This window comes from Struthio camelus, chromosome 3 (assembly GCF_040807025.1).
Source record: "Struthio camelus isolate bStrCam1 chromosome 3, bStrCam1.hap1, whole genome shotgun sequence".
Lineage (NCBI taxonomy): Eukaryota > Metazoa > Chordata > Aves > Struthioniformes > Struthionidae > Struthio > Struthio camelus.
The window spans coordinates 73,251,177-73,267,037 of record NC_090944.1 but is presented as its reverse complement, the minus strand read 5'-3'; the positions used below and the strand labels follow the sequence as shown (position 1 = coordinate 73,267,037).

The following is a 15,861-nucleotide window of genomic DNA, read 5'->3' as shown; positions in this document are numbered from 1 at the left end:
AACCCTGCAGGAAACACACAGTCAGGCAGCATTTTGTTTTGGTTGTGCCCAAAACTGAAAAAACAAACCCTCACGAGTCGGACAACACAATGTTGTAAGAGACTTACAAATGATTTTCCTTCTGCGTTTTGAAAGCCTGGTCCCTGTGGAACGGTGTGGTAACAGCCATCTTATGGCCGCACACGGGGGTGGAAGTTAAAGCGGGGTTGTCCAGGCTCAGGTTTTCGTGACTGGTTGACGTGTTTAAGAACTGTAAATAGGGAAAGAGAAAATCAGTAGGAACATCCAGATTACATCCAGGCTGATTTTTAAGTTGACTTTATTGAATGAAGGAAACCACTTCCTTCTCACTGACATAAGTGATTCTCCTGAACCTATAATACAGGTGTGTGCATGGAGGGTACCTGACTGTGTGGCAAAAAAAAAATCCAACAAACAGTTTGCTTGACGCATGCAGGAAGCAAAACCTAGCATCTTCAGAAAGGGAACTTATAAACAAAATGATACTCCCTTCCAAAGAGAAACATTCTCCACCGCTTAAAGAGCCAAATCTTAAAAGCCTGATTTGGGTATTCTGCAAATTAACTGCAATTAATTTTAAGAGCAGCATGCCCATGTAAGACCTGAGTGAAAATGAAGAAGGGATGTTTCAGGAATAAACCCACAGGAAATGGGGCTAAATTCCATGAAAGTTATCAGGAGAATCTAGGTACTTTTAAAGCAGTAAATAAAGTGTTTATGAACGGAAAATAAATTTCCTGTCATCACCGTCCAAACGAAGCGCTCCATTTTCACAGCGTAAGATGAGAACTGTGGCCCCGATGGCTGCATGGAGTGCGCTGGAATGGAAATCTCTGACTGGAAAGGAGGCAGTGGCATTAGGGGGGGAAATTACTTTTGCAGGAATTCCACTTAGTAGCCTAAACTATTGTTTCCATTTCTAATGCCTGCAAATCTGTGAGTATAGCTGTATCCTTTATTCTGATAAAGACTGACTATAAGAGCTATTACATTCTGGACTTACTTGAATGAGATTAAAATTAACTTTTCAAAAGCACGGCATGTATAAAAATATAGATTTCACTGGATAAATAATATATGATTAAAACACCTAAGTGGAGATACAGCGGGAGACCATTACATGCAATCTTTTAATAACCTTCAATGAAATAGTGTTTTTCTGACTTTAAGGATCAAAGTCAAACCAAAGACTAAACCAACAGAAATAACACGGGCAACCAAAAAAACAGAACATGTTTAAATAGTGCTACAGCTGTGAAACAAAGCAACAAACGGTACGAATTCCAAAGTGCAGATGAGACAATTTTAACAGGCCAATTTTCTCTTCATTCCTATTCCACCCCACCCCGCACAGCTTGAGTTAAGGATGGAGAGCCATGATTTGAATTTGCCGGTTGTTGTCAGTTTGTCTCACAACCTGACTGCTATTTAAATGCAGTTTGGGGTTTTCTAGGTCAATGAATCATACTGTAAGTGGACAGAGATGGAAAGTATTACAAATGGTCAGAAATGTTAAATTCTAGTAGTTGAAGAAGTTAACAGCAAGAGCAAAGCAAGCAATCACATTCCCCTACAAAAATGATCCAAATGAAAAAAAAAAAACCCACAGATGAATTTAAAAAAAAGAGAGAATCAACAGTTAGCTTGCTGATCATCTAAACTCAGCAGTGAAGACTTAAGAGCAGCGAGAAGATTCAAACACAGAGTGAAATCAGCAAGCGCAACGGTAATTAGTCATTTGTTCCAAAGGATTAGTTTCTAGATTGTTAACACTGCGGTGACTTTTGAGAATTAGTAACATCTGTGCAGAAGTCTTGATCTACCTGCGAGGGAGAGAAGGGCAGGCTTTTGACAGGGGAGCGCTTAGGAGTTGAGCTGCTGACGTCAGCTAGTACCAAGGTGCTACTGTGGCCACTGGCTAAGGGGCTGGAGTGCCCTCTCCTTTTGCGAAGAAGGACCCACGGAGCTGCGCTGCACTGTGAGGCACATAAGGACTTTGGTGAGCCGGGAGAGCCCTGACTCGACATGATTTTGCTCAAGTTTGTGATGGGGTGTCCGTGAGGTCTACAAGCATTGGCCCCTCTTTGCTGAAGCTGCGCGGCTTTGCCTGAGGGAGCTTTGCTAGCCGAAGTATCTGTGTCTTCAAAGAATTCAAAACTGCTGAGATCACCCCATGATGAAGGATCCTGAAACAACGTGGGAGGCACGGAGCTATAAGACAGTGTATAGTGCCACCTCATGAAAATACAGCGCTAAGATATGCCAGTAACCAACAACAAAAACAAAGTCTTTCCCAATTCAAGGCAGCGTGACCCTGTTTATTTGAGTAATACTGTGAATGCTTATTTGTGATTTTAATGTATACCTTTAGTATACTGAACTGTCTAACATCCCAGTGTTGCTGGCAACTGAGTTCCTACAATGAGTCAAATGATGTCCTTACTACTTCACTGGTAGTAGCTGCTCGGTATGAAGAGAGAGCCTTTCGTTACAGAGGAATGTGTGCACCGGACTCTAATCTAAGTCCGTCTCCTTCTAACCAGCACGACTGTTCAGGACATGCTGAACGGGATGTGGCCCCGCACAAAGCACATGCCATTGCTGCTGAAGTAAGGTGCCACCAACAAACGTATTTCAAGGCGCTACTTCTGTTACATGTAGCGTCTGAGAGACCATAATGAAGAAATGCCAATGTCAACGCCAGTCAGCTATGTGGTATTTAAATACTGTGTTTCCAGTTCTTTAGCTATGCCAGGCAAGCTCCTGAAACTTTGAGAAGCAGCTACCGCTGCCACAAGGAAAACGTTCAGAAAACAATGCAGATGTATCAACAGCCTCACATAAACCTACAGCACGTATCACTTCAGATACAAGTAAGTATTATTCAATTGTTTAAAATGTTTGTTGGTGTCTCTGATTTGACTGTAAGCAGATTTAATGTATTAAGAAACTGTTTCAAACTCCTATTTTGCACTATGCTAAAAATCACACTCCCATACCGAGATGCAGCAGGAAAGGGAGAAACCCACAAAGAGCATACGCATCCACACTCGAGGGCTTCATTTACGAACAACCGTGTGTTGTTATTTCAGAAGGCAAGCTTCAGCTCTTGTAGCAATTAGAAGCTACTCAGAAAAAAGAAACAGGTTTAGGACTCTCCCAGCTCCTTTCCCCTTAGTCCTTGACCACACGCAAATTGACCTGAGGCGACGGTTCTACTTACGGAGTCTATTAACTGGAGTGTTTCTGCAAATTCTAAGAGATTCTTAACATTGTCCAGGATGTTGCTCTGGTGGACAATCATGCACCTCGCAGGGGATGCACTTTCCTCAGGTAAGCAACCGTGATCCACTGGTGGAGAGGGAGTACAGTGGTGATGTTCCCCCAAACAGGAAACAGGTGCACTGTCACCACTCGTCCTGGCATTGTCAGCAATTGCGGTGCTGTGCCAGCCTGGGTAGTTTGATGTGTGGTTCTGTGTCTAAAGGAAGAAGGAAAAAAAAAAAGAAAGGGGGGGGGGAAAGGCAGAAGGAACTTAGCAATGAAATTGCACAAGGTGTCAGATGCCACTGGAGGAAAGATAAAAGTAGTTGCATCATCATCTAAAAACTTATGCCTATGAAACAATTGTCAAGATGTTTCCTTTCATCAGGGCAAGATCTCATTTTAAGTAATAGCAGCATTGTATATGTTATCCCAAAGTTACCTCACTATTGATTTCCACGATTATGAGCACGTATCACTACTCATATACAAGCAAGTCATATCGTGTTACTCCAAAAAGCTCAAAAAGTGACTGTAAGTCATTTTCTGTGAGAAGCAAGAAACGGCAGGAGTTCCCTACTGAGCGCTCAGCACTGTAGTAGGCTAAAGAGTTTAAGAGTTAGAGTTGCTTTTGTTTGCTTATCTCCTTTTCTTCTTCTGTCCCTGTCTAATGCTACAGCTTACACCAATGCAATGAAGAGGCTGTCAAATCAACATGGTTAGGAAAGCAGAAGAACAAATTAACAGAAGTTTCTTTCCAGTGTGATCATGCAACAGAAGAAATTGCAAAACATTAACTAAAGTTAAAAAGTGGCCAAACTAACGTACCATGCATGCAGTTGTTTTACTATTAATTTAAATATTACCCAAAAAAAGAATCTGCTGGCTATCACCTATCTTCAAAGACGATTTGGGCGTCCGTGGCTTTGGTGATGGTGTTAAGTAATTACGTAAGGGTTTTCACATTTTAACATCCAATGGCATACGCAACGAAGTGTAAGAAATCAGTAATAGCCAGCATTTGTTTCACACATGCAGTTATGAAGGATCTAACATTATTCAGAGAAGTAAAACAAACTGTCAAACATGCACCAAGTCTGAAGCTTACAAAGTGTGTAATACTCAGCTGAAGAAAAGAATACAACAGAGAAGAAAAATCTGATGTACAGGCACTACATTTTCATCATATGAACCATTGCACACTTTCAGGAATGCAGATCCCATTGTTTTAAGATCTGTGGGATTTTTCATTTTAGTATCACCATCGTGTTTCCAATTTCCAATATTACATAACATAACAGAGCCCAGCCCTGCTCCCACTTTTCAAAAGTAAAATAACTGCAAATTGTTTAACAGTTTCTTACAAAAGAATTCACCAAGCAAATGCGGACTATATATGTGCTATGTTTCATCCTTTTAAAATGGAAATATAGAGCCTTGATTAGTATCAAAGGCAAAGGGGGAGTAAAAAGTTAAAAAGACAAGCACTGGGGTAATGCTGCTATCCCTCCATCCAAGCACACAGTGACAGTCTTACTGGTAATGCCTGCTGCCCTTTCAGTTCATTCTCAGTCGACATTAGTAGCAACTCTAATTCCTTTATTCGTTTTTCTTTCTCAGGGTCTTCATCATTATAGTGTCTCTGAAATTAAGAGTTAAGGGAAAAGAAAAGATAAAGGTCTGATAGGATGTAGCAACTAAAATGCTTATGGCTTGCCGTCCTGTGGTTATAATAGCCAAATTAGACTCAAAGATGAAACAAACGTCAATTGTGTTTTCCACTATCAAAGTCCCTGCTGAATATCAGTACAGACATTTGAGATGGAGAAAGTGAAAGCTAGCACACCAGAAGTCAACTATCGTGTCTTAAGTTCACTTCAGAAGAAGCAATTATTAGCCATGTTAGAACTCCCCCACCTTCCCCATTTTCTCTCGTCACGCTTATTACATTAACATGTTTCTTCAGTGTAAGATGTCCACATTTTGACTTGTATATCAAACGTTTAACAAATTGGATCTTGAAATGAGGTTCAAGTTATCTACCTGAATGGCTGCAGCAGCTGGCTGAGGAACATTGAGAATATTTACATGCAGTGCTACTGGATATGGGATCTGGCCAGGGACCTAGGCCAAAAAGCAGAAGACACTAAAAGTTATTATTTCTATCACATTAACTGTCCTGCATTGTGCATTTGGGTTAAAGATAAATTTGGGTTTAGGTACTTAACATTTATAATCTACGGAGATGAAATAGCAAGAAAACAAGAACGTCTAAGAGAAAACTAAAATGTTTTTAGGAATATGACAGCAAGCCACGCGGAAGAAAGTAAAATTCATATATGAAGTATCTATCCTTCCTGAATGAGAAAAGATGAATAATTTATAGATGCAGTTGTACAATTTTCTAAATTGAAGTGAAAATACAAAAGATGCATTTTATTATAATCTAAAACTCGACAATGCAACTGTTTAAAGCAGTAGCCTGTTTCATTATTAATCATTAATAGAAAAGGAATCAGATTAAAAACAATACTTGTTTACTTGATTCTGACGACAACCCACAAACAGAATATTGCTAACGCGAACGGGGGAGGATTTTGACATAGAATACAGAATTACCCAGATTCAACTGATTTTCAACAAGGATAAAATTAACCGCTATAAGAAACAGTACTCAATAAATACATTTTCATTGCTGAGTTGTTATTTCCCCTTATAAGATGTTAAAAACGCTGAATCCCATTTCATCACTACAATGCCAGCAACCAAACTGAAACGTACATGCATTCATCGCGGCCTTAGTCAAAGAAGTCCTTGCCTGACACCAAAGACATACGAGCCCTGCTGAAGAGCGACCCAAAGGGCTTACTAACTTTTTCACCCCCATCCACCAGGCTGGCAAAAAGACCTTGCATCCTTCCTCAGATCCAACGTGTCTAACTTATATCTATTCCCCAAAGCCAAACAGAAAGAAACACTTCCAGGCGCTTACGTTTTGTGGCTCAGAGATGTGGTAATAGGGATAGTCGTTGCTCATAGGGGGCTGGCCGGCTATTGGGAGCTGCGCAGAAGGCGGATTGTGAGCAAAGCCCATCAAGTGACTGCTCTTCTGAAAGCCGGCAGCTGCTGAAGACAGGTTGCCTTTGGAAGACTCCTGCAGATAGCCCTCCTGCTCGACCTTCCGGCGCATGGTAGAATTCCAGTGGTTCTTGATGGCATTATCAGTTCTACAACAGGAACACACATACTTAAAGAGTTTTGCAAATAAGAATTTTAAATTCAGACTGAAATCAACTGACAGGGAACTGCTGCGGGTGTTTCTGATCAAAACCTAGTGCTCTTCTCTGACCTTCCGCCTGCCCCTACCTTTGAAAAGGCTACGCTCCACTTCTCAAGAAAGACATTCGCTATAAAAGATAGGGAAAAAGACAGCTGGGCTACTATAATTTCAATGATTTTTGGAGCAACCTAACCCGCGTGCTGTGGAAACACAACACTTCTGTAACACTTGTCTTAAGTTCTCAGACCGTTAAGAAATTAAGAACTTTGGCTTCACCTCATTCCCATGAGATGAGGTGACAGTGACGGCTAAGTCCTTCTTTGAGACTACCCTAAGCACTGCCTACGTCATATTTGTAAATCTCAATATTTCAGTGGAACTTTCTTGTATCTCCTTGCTGGAAAGACAGACCGCAGAAAACAGCTGTGAAAAGGCTAACTTCCAAACAACTTTCCAATGGGCTACCTAGACAATGATAGCATCATGCTATACACACAAGCACAGTAAACAAAACTGTTATGATTTTTCTCAGCTGCAGAAAAACTGAAATTCAAATTCTCAAATATGAGTCAGAAAAAGCTTATAAAAACTTAACAAGTTTGTGAGATTGTAAGAGCACACTTAGAAACAACTCCTCTATTTGAAAAACCTCATCATCACACAATATTGTTGAAAGAAATATTTGTGATGTGTGGAAGCTACAGGAAAACTTCCCCAGCAGCAGATCCATTTCTTGTTTTCTTCCAGAAGGCCAAGGAAACTTACGGAACGCCCACTTAAGAGTATATCATAATCTCAGGCGTTGCATTTGGATCTTGAAGATGTTTCACCAAATAATAAGAATAAAAACAAGAAGGGAAAACATTTGTTTACATTATGTGCTTGATTACACTTTATGTTGACTCACTTTTACTATAGACTGAGTAAGACACTGAATCTCTGAATTCATATGCAAGTTGTGCTTAAACTTTGAATGAGATAAAATGTTTCCAGGACTGGAGTTTGAGGAAGTCTATTTCTCCTATCTTATATATGGATTTTTAACAGGTCAAAATTGTCTGACTGCCTCAGGAGCAATTACAAATGCTGAAGCAACCTTCTGTTAAATCCTTCTGAATAAACTGACTGGATTTCAGGTTGAAGATATACCCTCAACTGAATATTAACTCTGTCCCACTTGTAGAGCCTGATCCTTCCCTGTTCAATGAATTTAAAATTTTTCTGTTATTTCAAGCACAAATAAGATTACACACATATATAGGAAAATGCTATGGTCTTGCTCTAGCTATTGTTTTTTTTACCTATGGCAAACATTAAAGCATGTAAAAATAGCATATTGTTCCATCTACTGACCAAACCGTACAGCTCCCCACTGGGAAAAACGCACCCTGATGTCACTGACTTTCCAGGATTTGAGTCCAAAATTTTTTCATTTACACTGTGCAGCCCCAGGCAACTGAAACAGACTGCTCAGGCCTGCAGCCTTTTCCTTCTTTCCTATTTAAGAGCTAAAGGTATATGTCATTACCGTCCAGGCAGCAACTTTGCAATTTCTGCCCATCTGTTTCCCAGTCTCTTGTGTGCCTGGTAAATAATTCTATCTTCCTCTTCTGTCCAGGAGGTTTTCTTCACTTCTGGATTCAAATGGTTGTGCCACCTCTCCCTGCACTGTTTTCCAATCCTTCCCTTCAAATGCTTAGCAATGACAGACCAGCGCTTTGGACCGTATTTCTGCACGAGTTCTATTACCTTCAAAGAAGGACATAAAAACTGCCTGTATTTAATGATGCATAATGAATCAATGCAATTTTTCTGTGGTGGAGCAATATTTTCAATGGCATTTCTCAAAATCACCACAGTAGAGCTAATACATAGATAAGGCTTCCCATTTCCCCTTTATATTTTTCCCCAAAAGGAAAAGTCTAGTAATAGTAAAGACATCTCCAGACTGCACTTCTACATCACAGTGTTGCAAATCAACATTAATTAATTTGTGCAGAGCACTTAGAAAGCACTGTATAAATACTTAGCACTGATATAGGATCAGTCCTGCCTCAGGCCACGTTAGCATCGACATCACTGAAACCTCAAGCGTCCCAATTCATGAAATCCACTATTAAGGTATGGAAATGGAAAACTGCTTACCCTTTGATCCTCCTCTTTAGTCCACGGGCCTTTGATAAGTTCTGGGTTTAATACCTTCTGCCATCGGTGCTGGCACTGAACATCTGTCCGATTCTAACGAAATGTAAGATATGCAAAGTAAATCATTCTTTAAAAAGATGAACATCTAGTGATACCGCTCCAGTCTAGGTACACTTGCTTCCCATGAATTTCACTGTCAGCTACTATTATTAAACTATACGGGAGCGATTCAGTAGGTCTGAAAAGGAGGTGCTCAACTATCAAGACGGTCACTGAACTAGAGAGTATTTCCATCATTTCTGCAGTTATGACTGTATCACCAAAAGTACACAAACTGAACCTTCACCATTTGGCACGAGAGCTATCATTTAAAACCAGCTTGCGCATGCAGTATTTCTACAACAAGTGAAGAGCCCAAAATATTATTTTATGAATTGCACTTACAGTCCATCAAAGCTATTTTTGCTCTGTGCTGAGATATTTTGTTTTAGTGTTATATCTACCTCATCTACTGTGCAACACCCCTGCACCCCCCATTTTTGTTTGTTTGATGTTTTTCAACCCTTCCTGAGAAGTGAAAGGAAAATTAAGGTAAGGCCTCCACAATACTCTAACTAAATTTCTGAGGTCTCCATCTGTGGAGGTTTTATATCTTCCACGAAAATATAACTATGAAACAACCACTCCCCTTTCCTTTACTTGGAAACCCCTGATAAAGAGTTGTCACTAGAACTGGAAACAGAAACCAATATCCACCTACAGGAAGGAAATTGGCAATGACTTTCCAGTCTTCTGTGCCGTTCTGTTCCACAAGCTTCTTCAGTTTCTCATCCTAAATCATTAAGAAAAACAAACATAACTGATATTGCAATCTCTTATAACGCAAATGAAAGAGATCCCCCCCCCCAAAAAAATCTCTACTACTAGTTTTTTATGTATTTGCTTCTTTGTGGGGTCATGGCCTGAGATTAAGGAGGGGGAGTCTGTAGTCTTCTTATGCTTTTAATTGCCTAAATCAGGAGATTTTTCCTTCTCCTGTGGATCTTGGCAGGTTCTTTAACTTTGCTGTAGGAGAAAGACTGACTTTTTCTGTGCCTCTGTGTGACTCAACTTACACATTCCCATTTTGCCGCTTAAAGCAATCCATGTGTTGTTCTTGCACTGGATTTACAGTAGTGCATGGATATCGAGATGCCAGGCATCTGGCTAACAGTGAAATTCAGTAACACTCAGGCACCCAGCTGTCTTGGGACCTCTAAAAATCAAGAGTCTTGAACTTCAAATGTCTTGCAAGTAATGGAAGTCCCAGTAATTTGCTTATTCCCTATCAGCTTACTATGAACGTACGATTAAACTAACGGCTCCTTTTCGCTACTGATCACTGTGAAGGAGTTCTGCATACTCGCCACAACAAGAAATTTGCACCGCTATTTTTAATGATAAGGCCCGTAATATAGGCCCTAAAGACAAAAGCAACTAATCGTACTTGGGAAGGATCGAGATGGCGTTAACACAAGAGAGAACTGCCCCAACAGATAAGGGGAGGGCAACACCCCTCCCCTTCCCGGCTTGGCGCCTCCCAATATGCCCCCAGTTCATGTGACAGCAAAGTGGCCACTGGGCTACACAGCCATCCCTTCCTCCCAGGCTGTATCAGAACCACATCCATCCCTGTAAGAGCAGCCTATGATTAAAAAAAAAAAAAAAAGAAAAAGAGGTGACCTGCCACTGTTTATATATCAATATAAGTTGGTAGAGAGGAGAAAGTCAAAACATAATTTAATAATTGTATTTATATACTTCACAATAAACTTAAAGCAATTAAATGGCCACAGGATATCCACCTGGCAGAAGAGCTGATACCAGAATTTATCTGGAAAGTCAACAGAAGGGTACTGTGACTAAAAATGTGTTTTGACCTTCAAAAGCGAAATACATCTTGAATGCTCAATTTTGATACTGTTGGATTTCTTTCTTCTAGCTTTTAATTTATTTCCATTCAGAATCATAATGCTGCAATTAGAAGTGCAAATTTCAAATGGCACAAAAGGGCTGCAGCAGTTCCTGCCACAGTTTGCTGCTGTGGGACACTGAACACACGTCAGTTCTCACATAGCAACCATTTTCAAACAAAAAGAGGCAGCAGTAACAACCAAACACTACTGCAGGTGACTCTTAATCTGTTTCTCCAACTGGGATCACACAGAGACTCAAGTATCTGTAACGCAGACCTCAGTGGACATAAAAATTGCTCTTTATGCATTTTATTTAAAAGAAAAGAATGCTTCTCAAAGTTAAATAAAAACATTAAATGTAGCTAATAGGTCAAAAATGTTGTCCTTATTCGTATAAAGGGATTGTCCCTGAAATCAGTGGGTAGATAAGAATTTGATCCATGATGTCTTTTCACACGCTCTACAGAAGGTGATGAATGAACTCATATTTACCTCTTCACGGGTCCACCTGGTTTTTCCTAAATGACGTTTTCCAACTTTAGGAAGCAGACCATCATAATCGTGATCGTACATCTCAACATCTTCTTCATCGTCATCACTACTATATATACTGCAGAAGGAAACACAACGAGACACAGAGCGGAACATGAGCGCTCGAGCTGCTCAATTACAAAGCGCACAAAAAGCACTACAATCTTTACAAAGGTTATACAGATAAAAGTTTTAAAACTTGCACAACAAGATTTTGTTCTGCATTCTGTTGTTCTAGTATTCTGAACTGGTTCTGCTGTTTTTGGTATCCACAGATACAAGCAAAGGGCTGGCAACCTTCTTATTACTGTGCATGTTTAGACCTGCTCATACTGTTAGATCAGTGGTGAATTACACATTTGGCAAACTTTCAACCAATGAAGGTTTCAAATTAAAATACAATGTTTGGGACAATGAAGAGAACAAGAGGCTGCGTCCATTACACAAGTGCATACCCGCAATCTTTAACTCATGCCATACATTTTGAAAAATACTGGTTTTGTATATTTAATAGCTATACCGCTCCCAAACAAGACAGACTGTGTATAAATACAAAAAGCTAACCAGTAACAGCCTTGTTAGAGAATATGTTTATGATCCCAATATGTAAAGGCGGAAGTTTCTACAATTAAGTAAAGCCAGTAGAGTGGTAGCATTAACGTGCAATAAACTTTAATATAAAATGTGCTTGACATTCACAGGTCTAGGCAGCCAAGGGTTGACGACAAGTGTATTTAATAACCTATAACTAACAAATAAATGATTGAGCCATTTTATACGACACACTTTTCTAACTCATGGCTTGATTACCTCTTTATTTACCTCTACTCCATTTCTGAATACCTCATACGGTTTTTGAAGTACTCTGCTACTCACCTCATACATGACTAAGGGATTTCCCCAGAGGCTATCTCTGGGCAAAAAAGGATCTACTACTGTTTTTCACAGATAGCACTTGCTCTGTCCAGTTAACTAAAATTCAGACTGCGTGTTCTGCAACAGGACCTGTCTTTCTGGTGGGTAATATTTTATTTCCAACTTTAAGATAAAAACATTGAAACTTTAGCTAAGAGACAATAACCACAGCGCTAGAAAAGAGACAATGGCAATGTGTGAGACTAATAACTGTGATATAACTGAAGGTGTTAAATTATGAGTAAAACATTCAAATGGAAAGGGTTTTTCTGGTAATAAAACAACCAACTTCACCATACACCAGTTAATTATTAGGCATTGTTTTTCCTGTGAACCTGTTTTCCGGGGATCTCTTTTTCAATTAAGCTGCATGAAGCACAGAGACTGCTAGCCAAGATGCAAACACCTCCAAAGGCAAGCTGTTAAACATATCTTCTTTTAAAGTATACCGGGCTGATCACACCTTAAATGTTCAGCCCCATTTTCTGACCTTTGGCACGCATCCTGAAAAACATGCTACAAGTAAGAAGTTTTTCAGAACCTGCAACGACGTGCACGGCCTTGCTTGAGCCACTGCCGGGTGGCCCCTGGTCTCACCCAACAAACCCATCACCTCCATCCTCAACCTGCCACCACTATGCCTCAGTCCTAGGGCTTGCCTGGCCTCACGTGTCACTCCCTGTGCCCAGCCCCATGCAACCTTTTGGCATTAGCAGTGGCTGAAGACCCAATGCAGCATGCCAAGCAGGCGCTCCTTTTTGGCAGCTGTGGTCTCCCAGGCTTCAGCGGAGCTACTCACATGAGCAAAGCTCATACTCTCCTACTGGGATGGGTTCAGCTCCATCCCTCTGCTGCTGCTCGGAGCAGAGGCGCTCTTCTAAGTGACACGCGGAGACAGCTGTGTGACTACCCTCATGCCAAACAAAGTTTTGTGGCTCAGTTTCCAAGTATCATTTTGAAAATTGGTTTCGCTGATAGTAAAAGCACTAGGTATGCATCCAACAGTGACGTTTCCTGTGCCGTGAAATATTATAGGCACATCAAAGAAACGCTGCCCCGAAACAGGCAGAGAGCACTAGCGATGAACAGGTTAAAATGATCTAAATGCAATGCCCGTGATGTAAATAATTTATTTAAATAACCAAGGCCTTGCTGTGGCACTGGAGAACTGAGCAAATCCCAGTGTATTACCTGCGCTCTCCAGCAGGAGAGAAGGGCCTCGGGATTTTAGGACGCTTGATAGCTTCTTTACCAAACGGGGCCCCCTCGGCACTGCTCTAAAACTATTTTCCACCTCGCCCCCCGTCCCCGAAATCTCTCCCTGGAGCGGCCCAGCAGGGCGCGGCGCCCGAGCGAGGCAAAGGGTTACGGCCTCGCTCGCCGGGGGCTACCGGCGCCGTTTCAGCGCTCTCCCGCCGCAGCAACGCGGCACTTTTTGTCAGGGCAACCGACTTGTGCAACGATACGGGGAGGGGGATAAAAAGAAAGAAATAAAGAACAGGAGAAAAAAAAAAAAGGGGGGGGGGGGCGGCGGAGAGGAAATGACTCGCTGCTGCTACCGTGATTGAAGGAATTCGGGCACCAGCCCCGCGGGGCCGAGCCCGCTCCCGCCGCGCCGCGCCCCGCCCGCCCGCCGGGGCGGCCCCGCCGGCGGCCCCGCGCCGCTCCGCGCCCCGCGGGACAGGCGGCATCCGCCGAGCCGCCGCGCCGCCCCTGCCGCCGAGCGCGGCTCCCGGCGCAGCGCCGCCGCCGCCCGCTGGGCCCCTCCGGGAGGCGCCCGCGAGGCAGGCAGCGCCGTCCCTCTCCGCCGGGAGAGACAGGGCGAGTGATTCATAGCCAGTCCCGGTAACACCCCCCCCCCAACACACACACACTCCGAAAGTACGGCCCGGCGCTCACCCCGCCGCCCTCCGCCTCCCGCCGCCCTGCAAACCCCTGTTTCTCCCCGCGGTGCCCTGCGCCCCGGCCCGCCAAGCGCGGCCCCCAGCCAGGCAGCGAAAACCGGCAGCGGGACTCTTTCCCCTGTCACAAGCCCAGCAGAAGGGGTGGGGAAGAGGGCAGGATGCCGGGCTGCAAAGAGAAAGAGAGAGAGAGAAAAAAAAAGCCTCTCCACGTGTCCGACCCGCCGTCCCCAGCTAATTAGACAACAACCGCGCACTGTGCGCCCGCCCGGCAGCACCGCCAGCGGCGGCGGCCACGAGGCGCTGCCGCCCGCCCCGTCCCGTCCCGCCCGCCGCCGCCCCCGGCGCGGACGGCCGCGGCTCCTCCGGTGGGCGGCGGTGACAGCTCCGGCCGGGCGCCCCGTCGGAGCCGCGGCCCGCCGAGCCGCCCGCCGAGCCGCCCGCCGAGCCGCCGCGCTCCGGCATGTGCCGAGCGGCGGCTGCCCGAAAAAGCAAAGCCTCGCAGGGCACAGCTGTAGGAGCAGAGGGGAGCGCGGGAGAGCCGCCGTCGTGCAGGCAGAGGAGCCAGAGGGAAAGAAAAAAAAAAGGGAAAAGAAAAAGGAGAGAAGAAATCCAGCCCCAAAGCCCGGCGCGCTCCCTGCCCGCCGCCCACCTGACATCCCACCCCCGCCGGCAATGAATGAATGAGCCGCGACGGCGCTACCTGCCGCCGCGCCGGTCCGACATTTTCCTGCCTTACAGCTGCCCGGCGCGCAGCCCCGCGGCGCGGCGCGCACGTCCAGGCGGGCAGCGCGGCCCCCCGCTCCGCCACGCGTGCAGGGCCCCGCGGGGGCAGCGCGGCAGGAGCCGCGGGGCTGCCGGCCCTCGGCCTAAGCGGGATCGCTCCGCCGCGTCTTTCGGGGCGGGGGGCGCAGTGGCCCAGGTGAGGGGCAGCGGCCGGAGCGCCGCGCCGCAGTCCCTCTGCCGAGCCCGGCTCCGGCTCCTTCCCCCGGCCCCTTCCCAGCGCCCGTCGGGCGGGCGCGGCGCGGCGCGGCGCGGGGCCGGCAGACCCCCTTGCGCGCAAAGACCCCGCCGCCGGCGGGGCGGCCGCCCGCCACCCCCGGCGTTACCTGTGCCGGGGTCTCCGGGCCATCCTCGCACCGGCCGCTGGGGGAGGTGGCAGGGGGGCAGGTCGGGGGCCGCCGCGCCGGCCGCCGCGCCCTGCTCCGGGCTGCGCCGAGGCGCTCCGCCGCCGCGCACTGAAGTTTTGAGGAGCAGCAGGAGGAGGAGGAGGAAACAGGTTGAGATTAAAGAGTAAACTCTGTAAACAGAGATGCCATCAAACAAAGGGCTTTTGGACACTCCCCCTCCCGCCAAATCTGGCGCCCCTGCAGTGCGCAGGCGCCTGGCGCCGCGCGGCGGCCCCGTGCCGCGGCGGCGGGGCGCGGGGCGGCGCGGAGCAGCGCGGGGCAGCGCGGCCGCCGCGGCCCGGCCCGGCCCGGCCCGGCCCAGCTCGGCCCGCGGCGGCGAAGCCTCCCCGCCCGGCAGCGCCCGCCGCGCCGCAGCCCCTCGACGGCGCGGCCAGGCGCGACCCCCCTTTCCCCGCGGTGGTGTGAAGGCTACAAGTGATGAGGCTGTCGGAGGTGGGGGGGGGGTCGCCCGTCGGGCTCAACACCCCCCCCTCCGGCACACACACGGGCACACAAACGACGGAGGCGCGCCCGACGGGGGCGACTGGGGAGGGGGGTAGCGCCGCTGTGGACTCCCCCCGGGGGGGGCGGGCGAGGGGTGCCCGTCCCCGGCTCGGCAGCGCCGCCGGGCTCGGCGGTGCCTCCCGCAGCCCGGGGGGGCGGCCCTGGCGGCCCGTGCA

The 15,861-nt window shown here is 46.0% G+C and overlaps 1 protein-coding gene across 5 annotated transcripts in view; it reads right to left on the bottom strand.

The window, feature by feature from the left end:
* The window catches only part of MYB (MYB proto-oncogene, transcription factor), a 28,434-nt gene extending 13,159 nt beyond the window's left edge, over positions 1 to 15,275 (bottom strand). The window contains exons 1-11 of one of the 5 annotated variants that reach the window (XM_068938381.1): positions 15,122 to 15,275; positions 11,158 to 11,275; positions 9,471 to 9,542; positions 8,711 to 8,803; positions 8,094 to 8,314; positions 6,278 to 6,512; positions 5,329 to 5,409; positions 4,823 to 4,927; positions 3,245 to 3,502; positions 1,845 to 2,207; positions 108 to 250 (exon numbers count right to left, since the gene is read on the bottom strand). In XM_068938381.1, coding sequence (XP_068794482.1) covers positions 108 to 250; positions 1,845 to 2,207; positions 3,245 to 3,502; positions 4,823 to 4,927; positions 5,329 to 5,409; positions 6,278 to 6,512; positions 8,094 to 8,314; positions 8,711 to 8,803; positions 9,471 to 9,542; positions 11,158 to 11,275; positions 15,122 to 15,144 — 1,712 coding nt within the window. In that variant the 5' untranslated portion in view covers positions 15,145 to 15,275. Of the gene's footprint in view, positions 1 to 107; positions 251 to 1,844; positions 2,208 to 3,244; positions 3,503 to 4,822; positions 4,928 to 5,328; positions 5,410 to 6,277; positions 6,513 to 8,093; positions 8,315 to 8,710; positions 8,804 to 9,470; positions 9,543 to 11,157; positions 11,276 to 14,715; positions 14,754 to 15,121 lie in introns of those variants that run through there. The other 4 variants (XM_068938383.1, XM_068938382.1, XM_068938384.1 and 1 more) reach the window with 4 other exon arrangements.
* Positions 15,276 to 15,861: the final 586 nt, after the last annotated feature.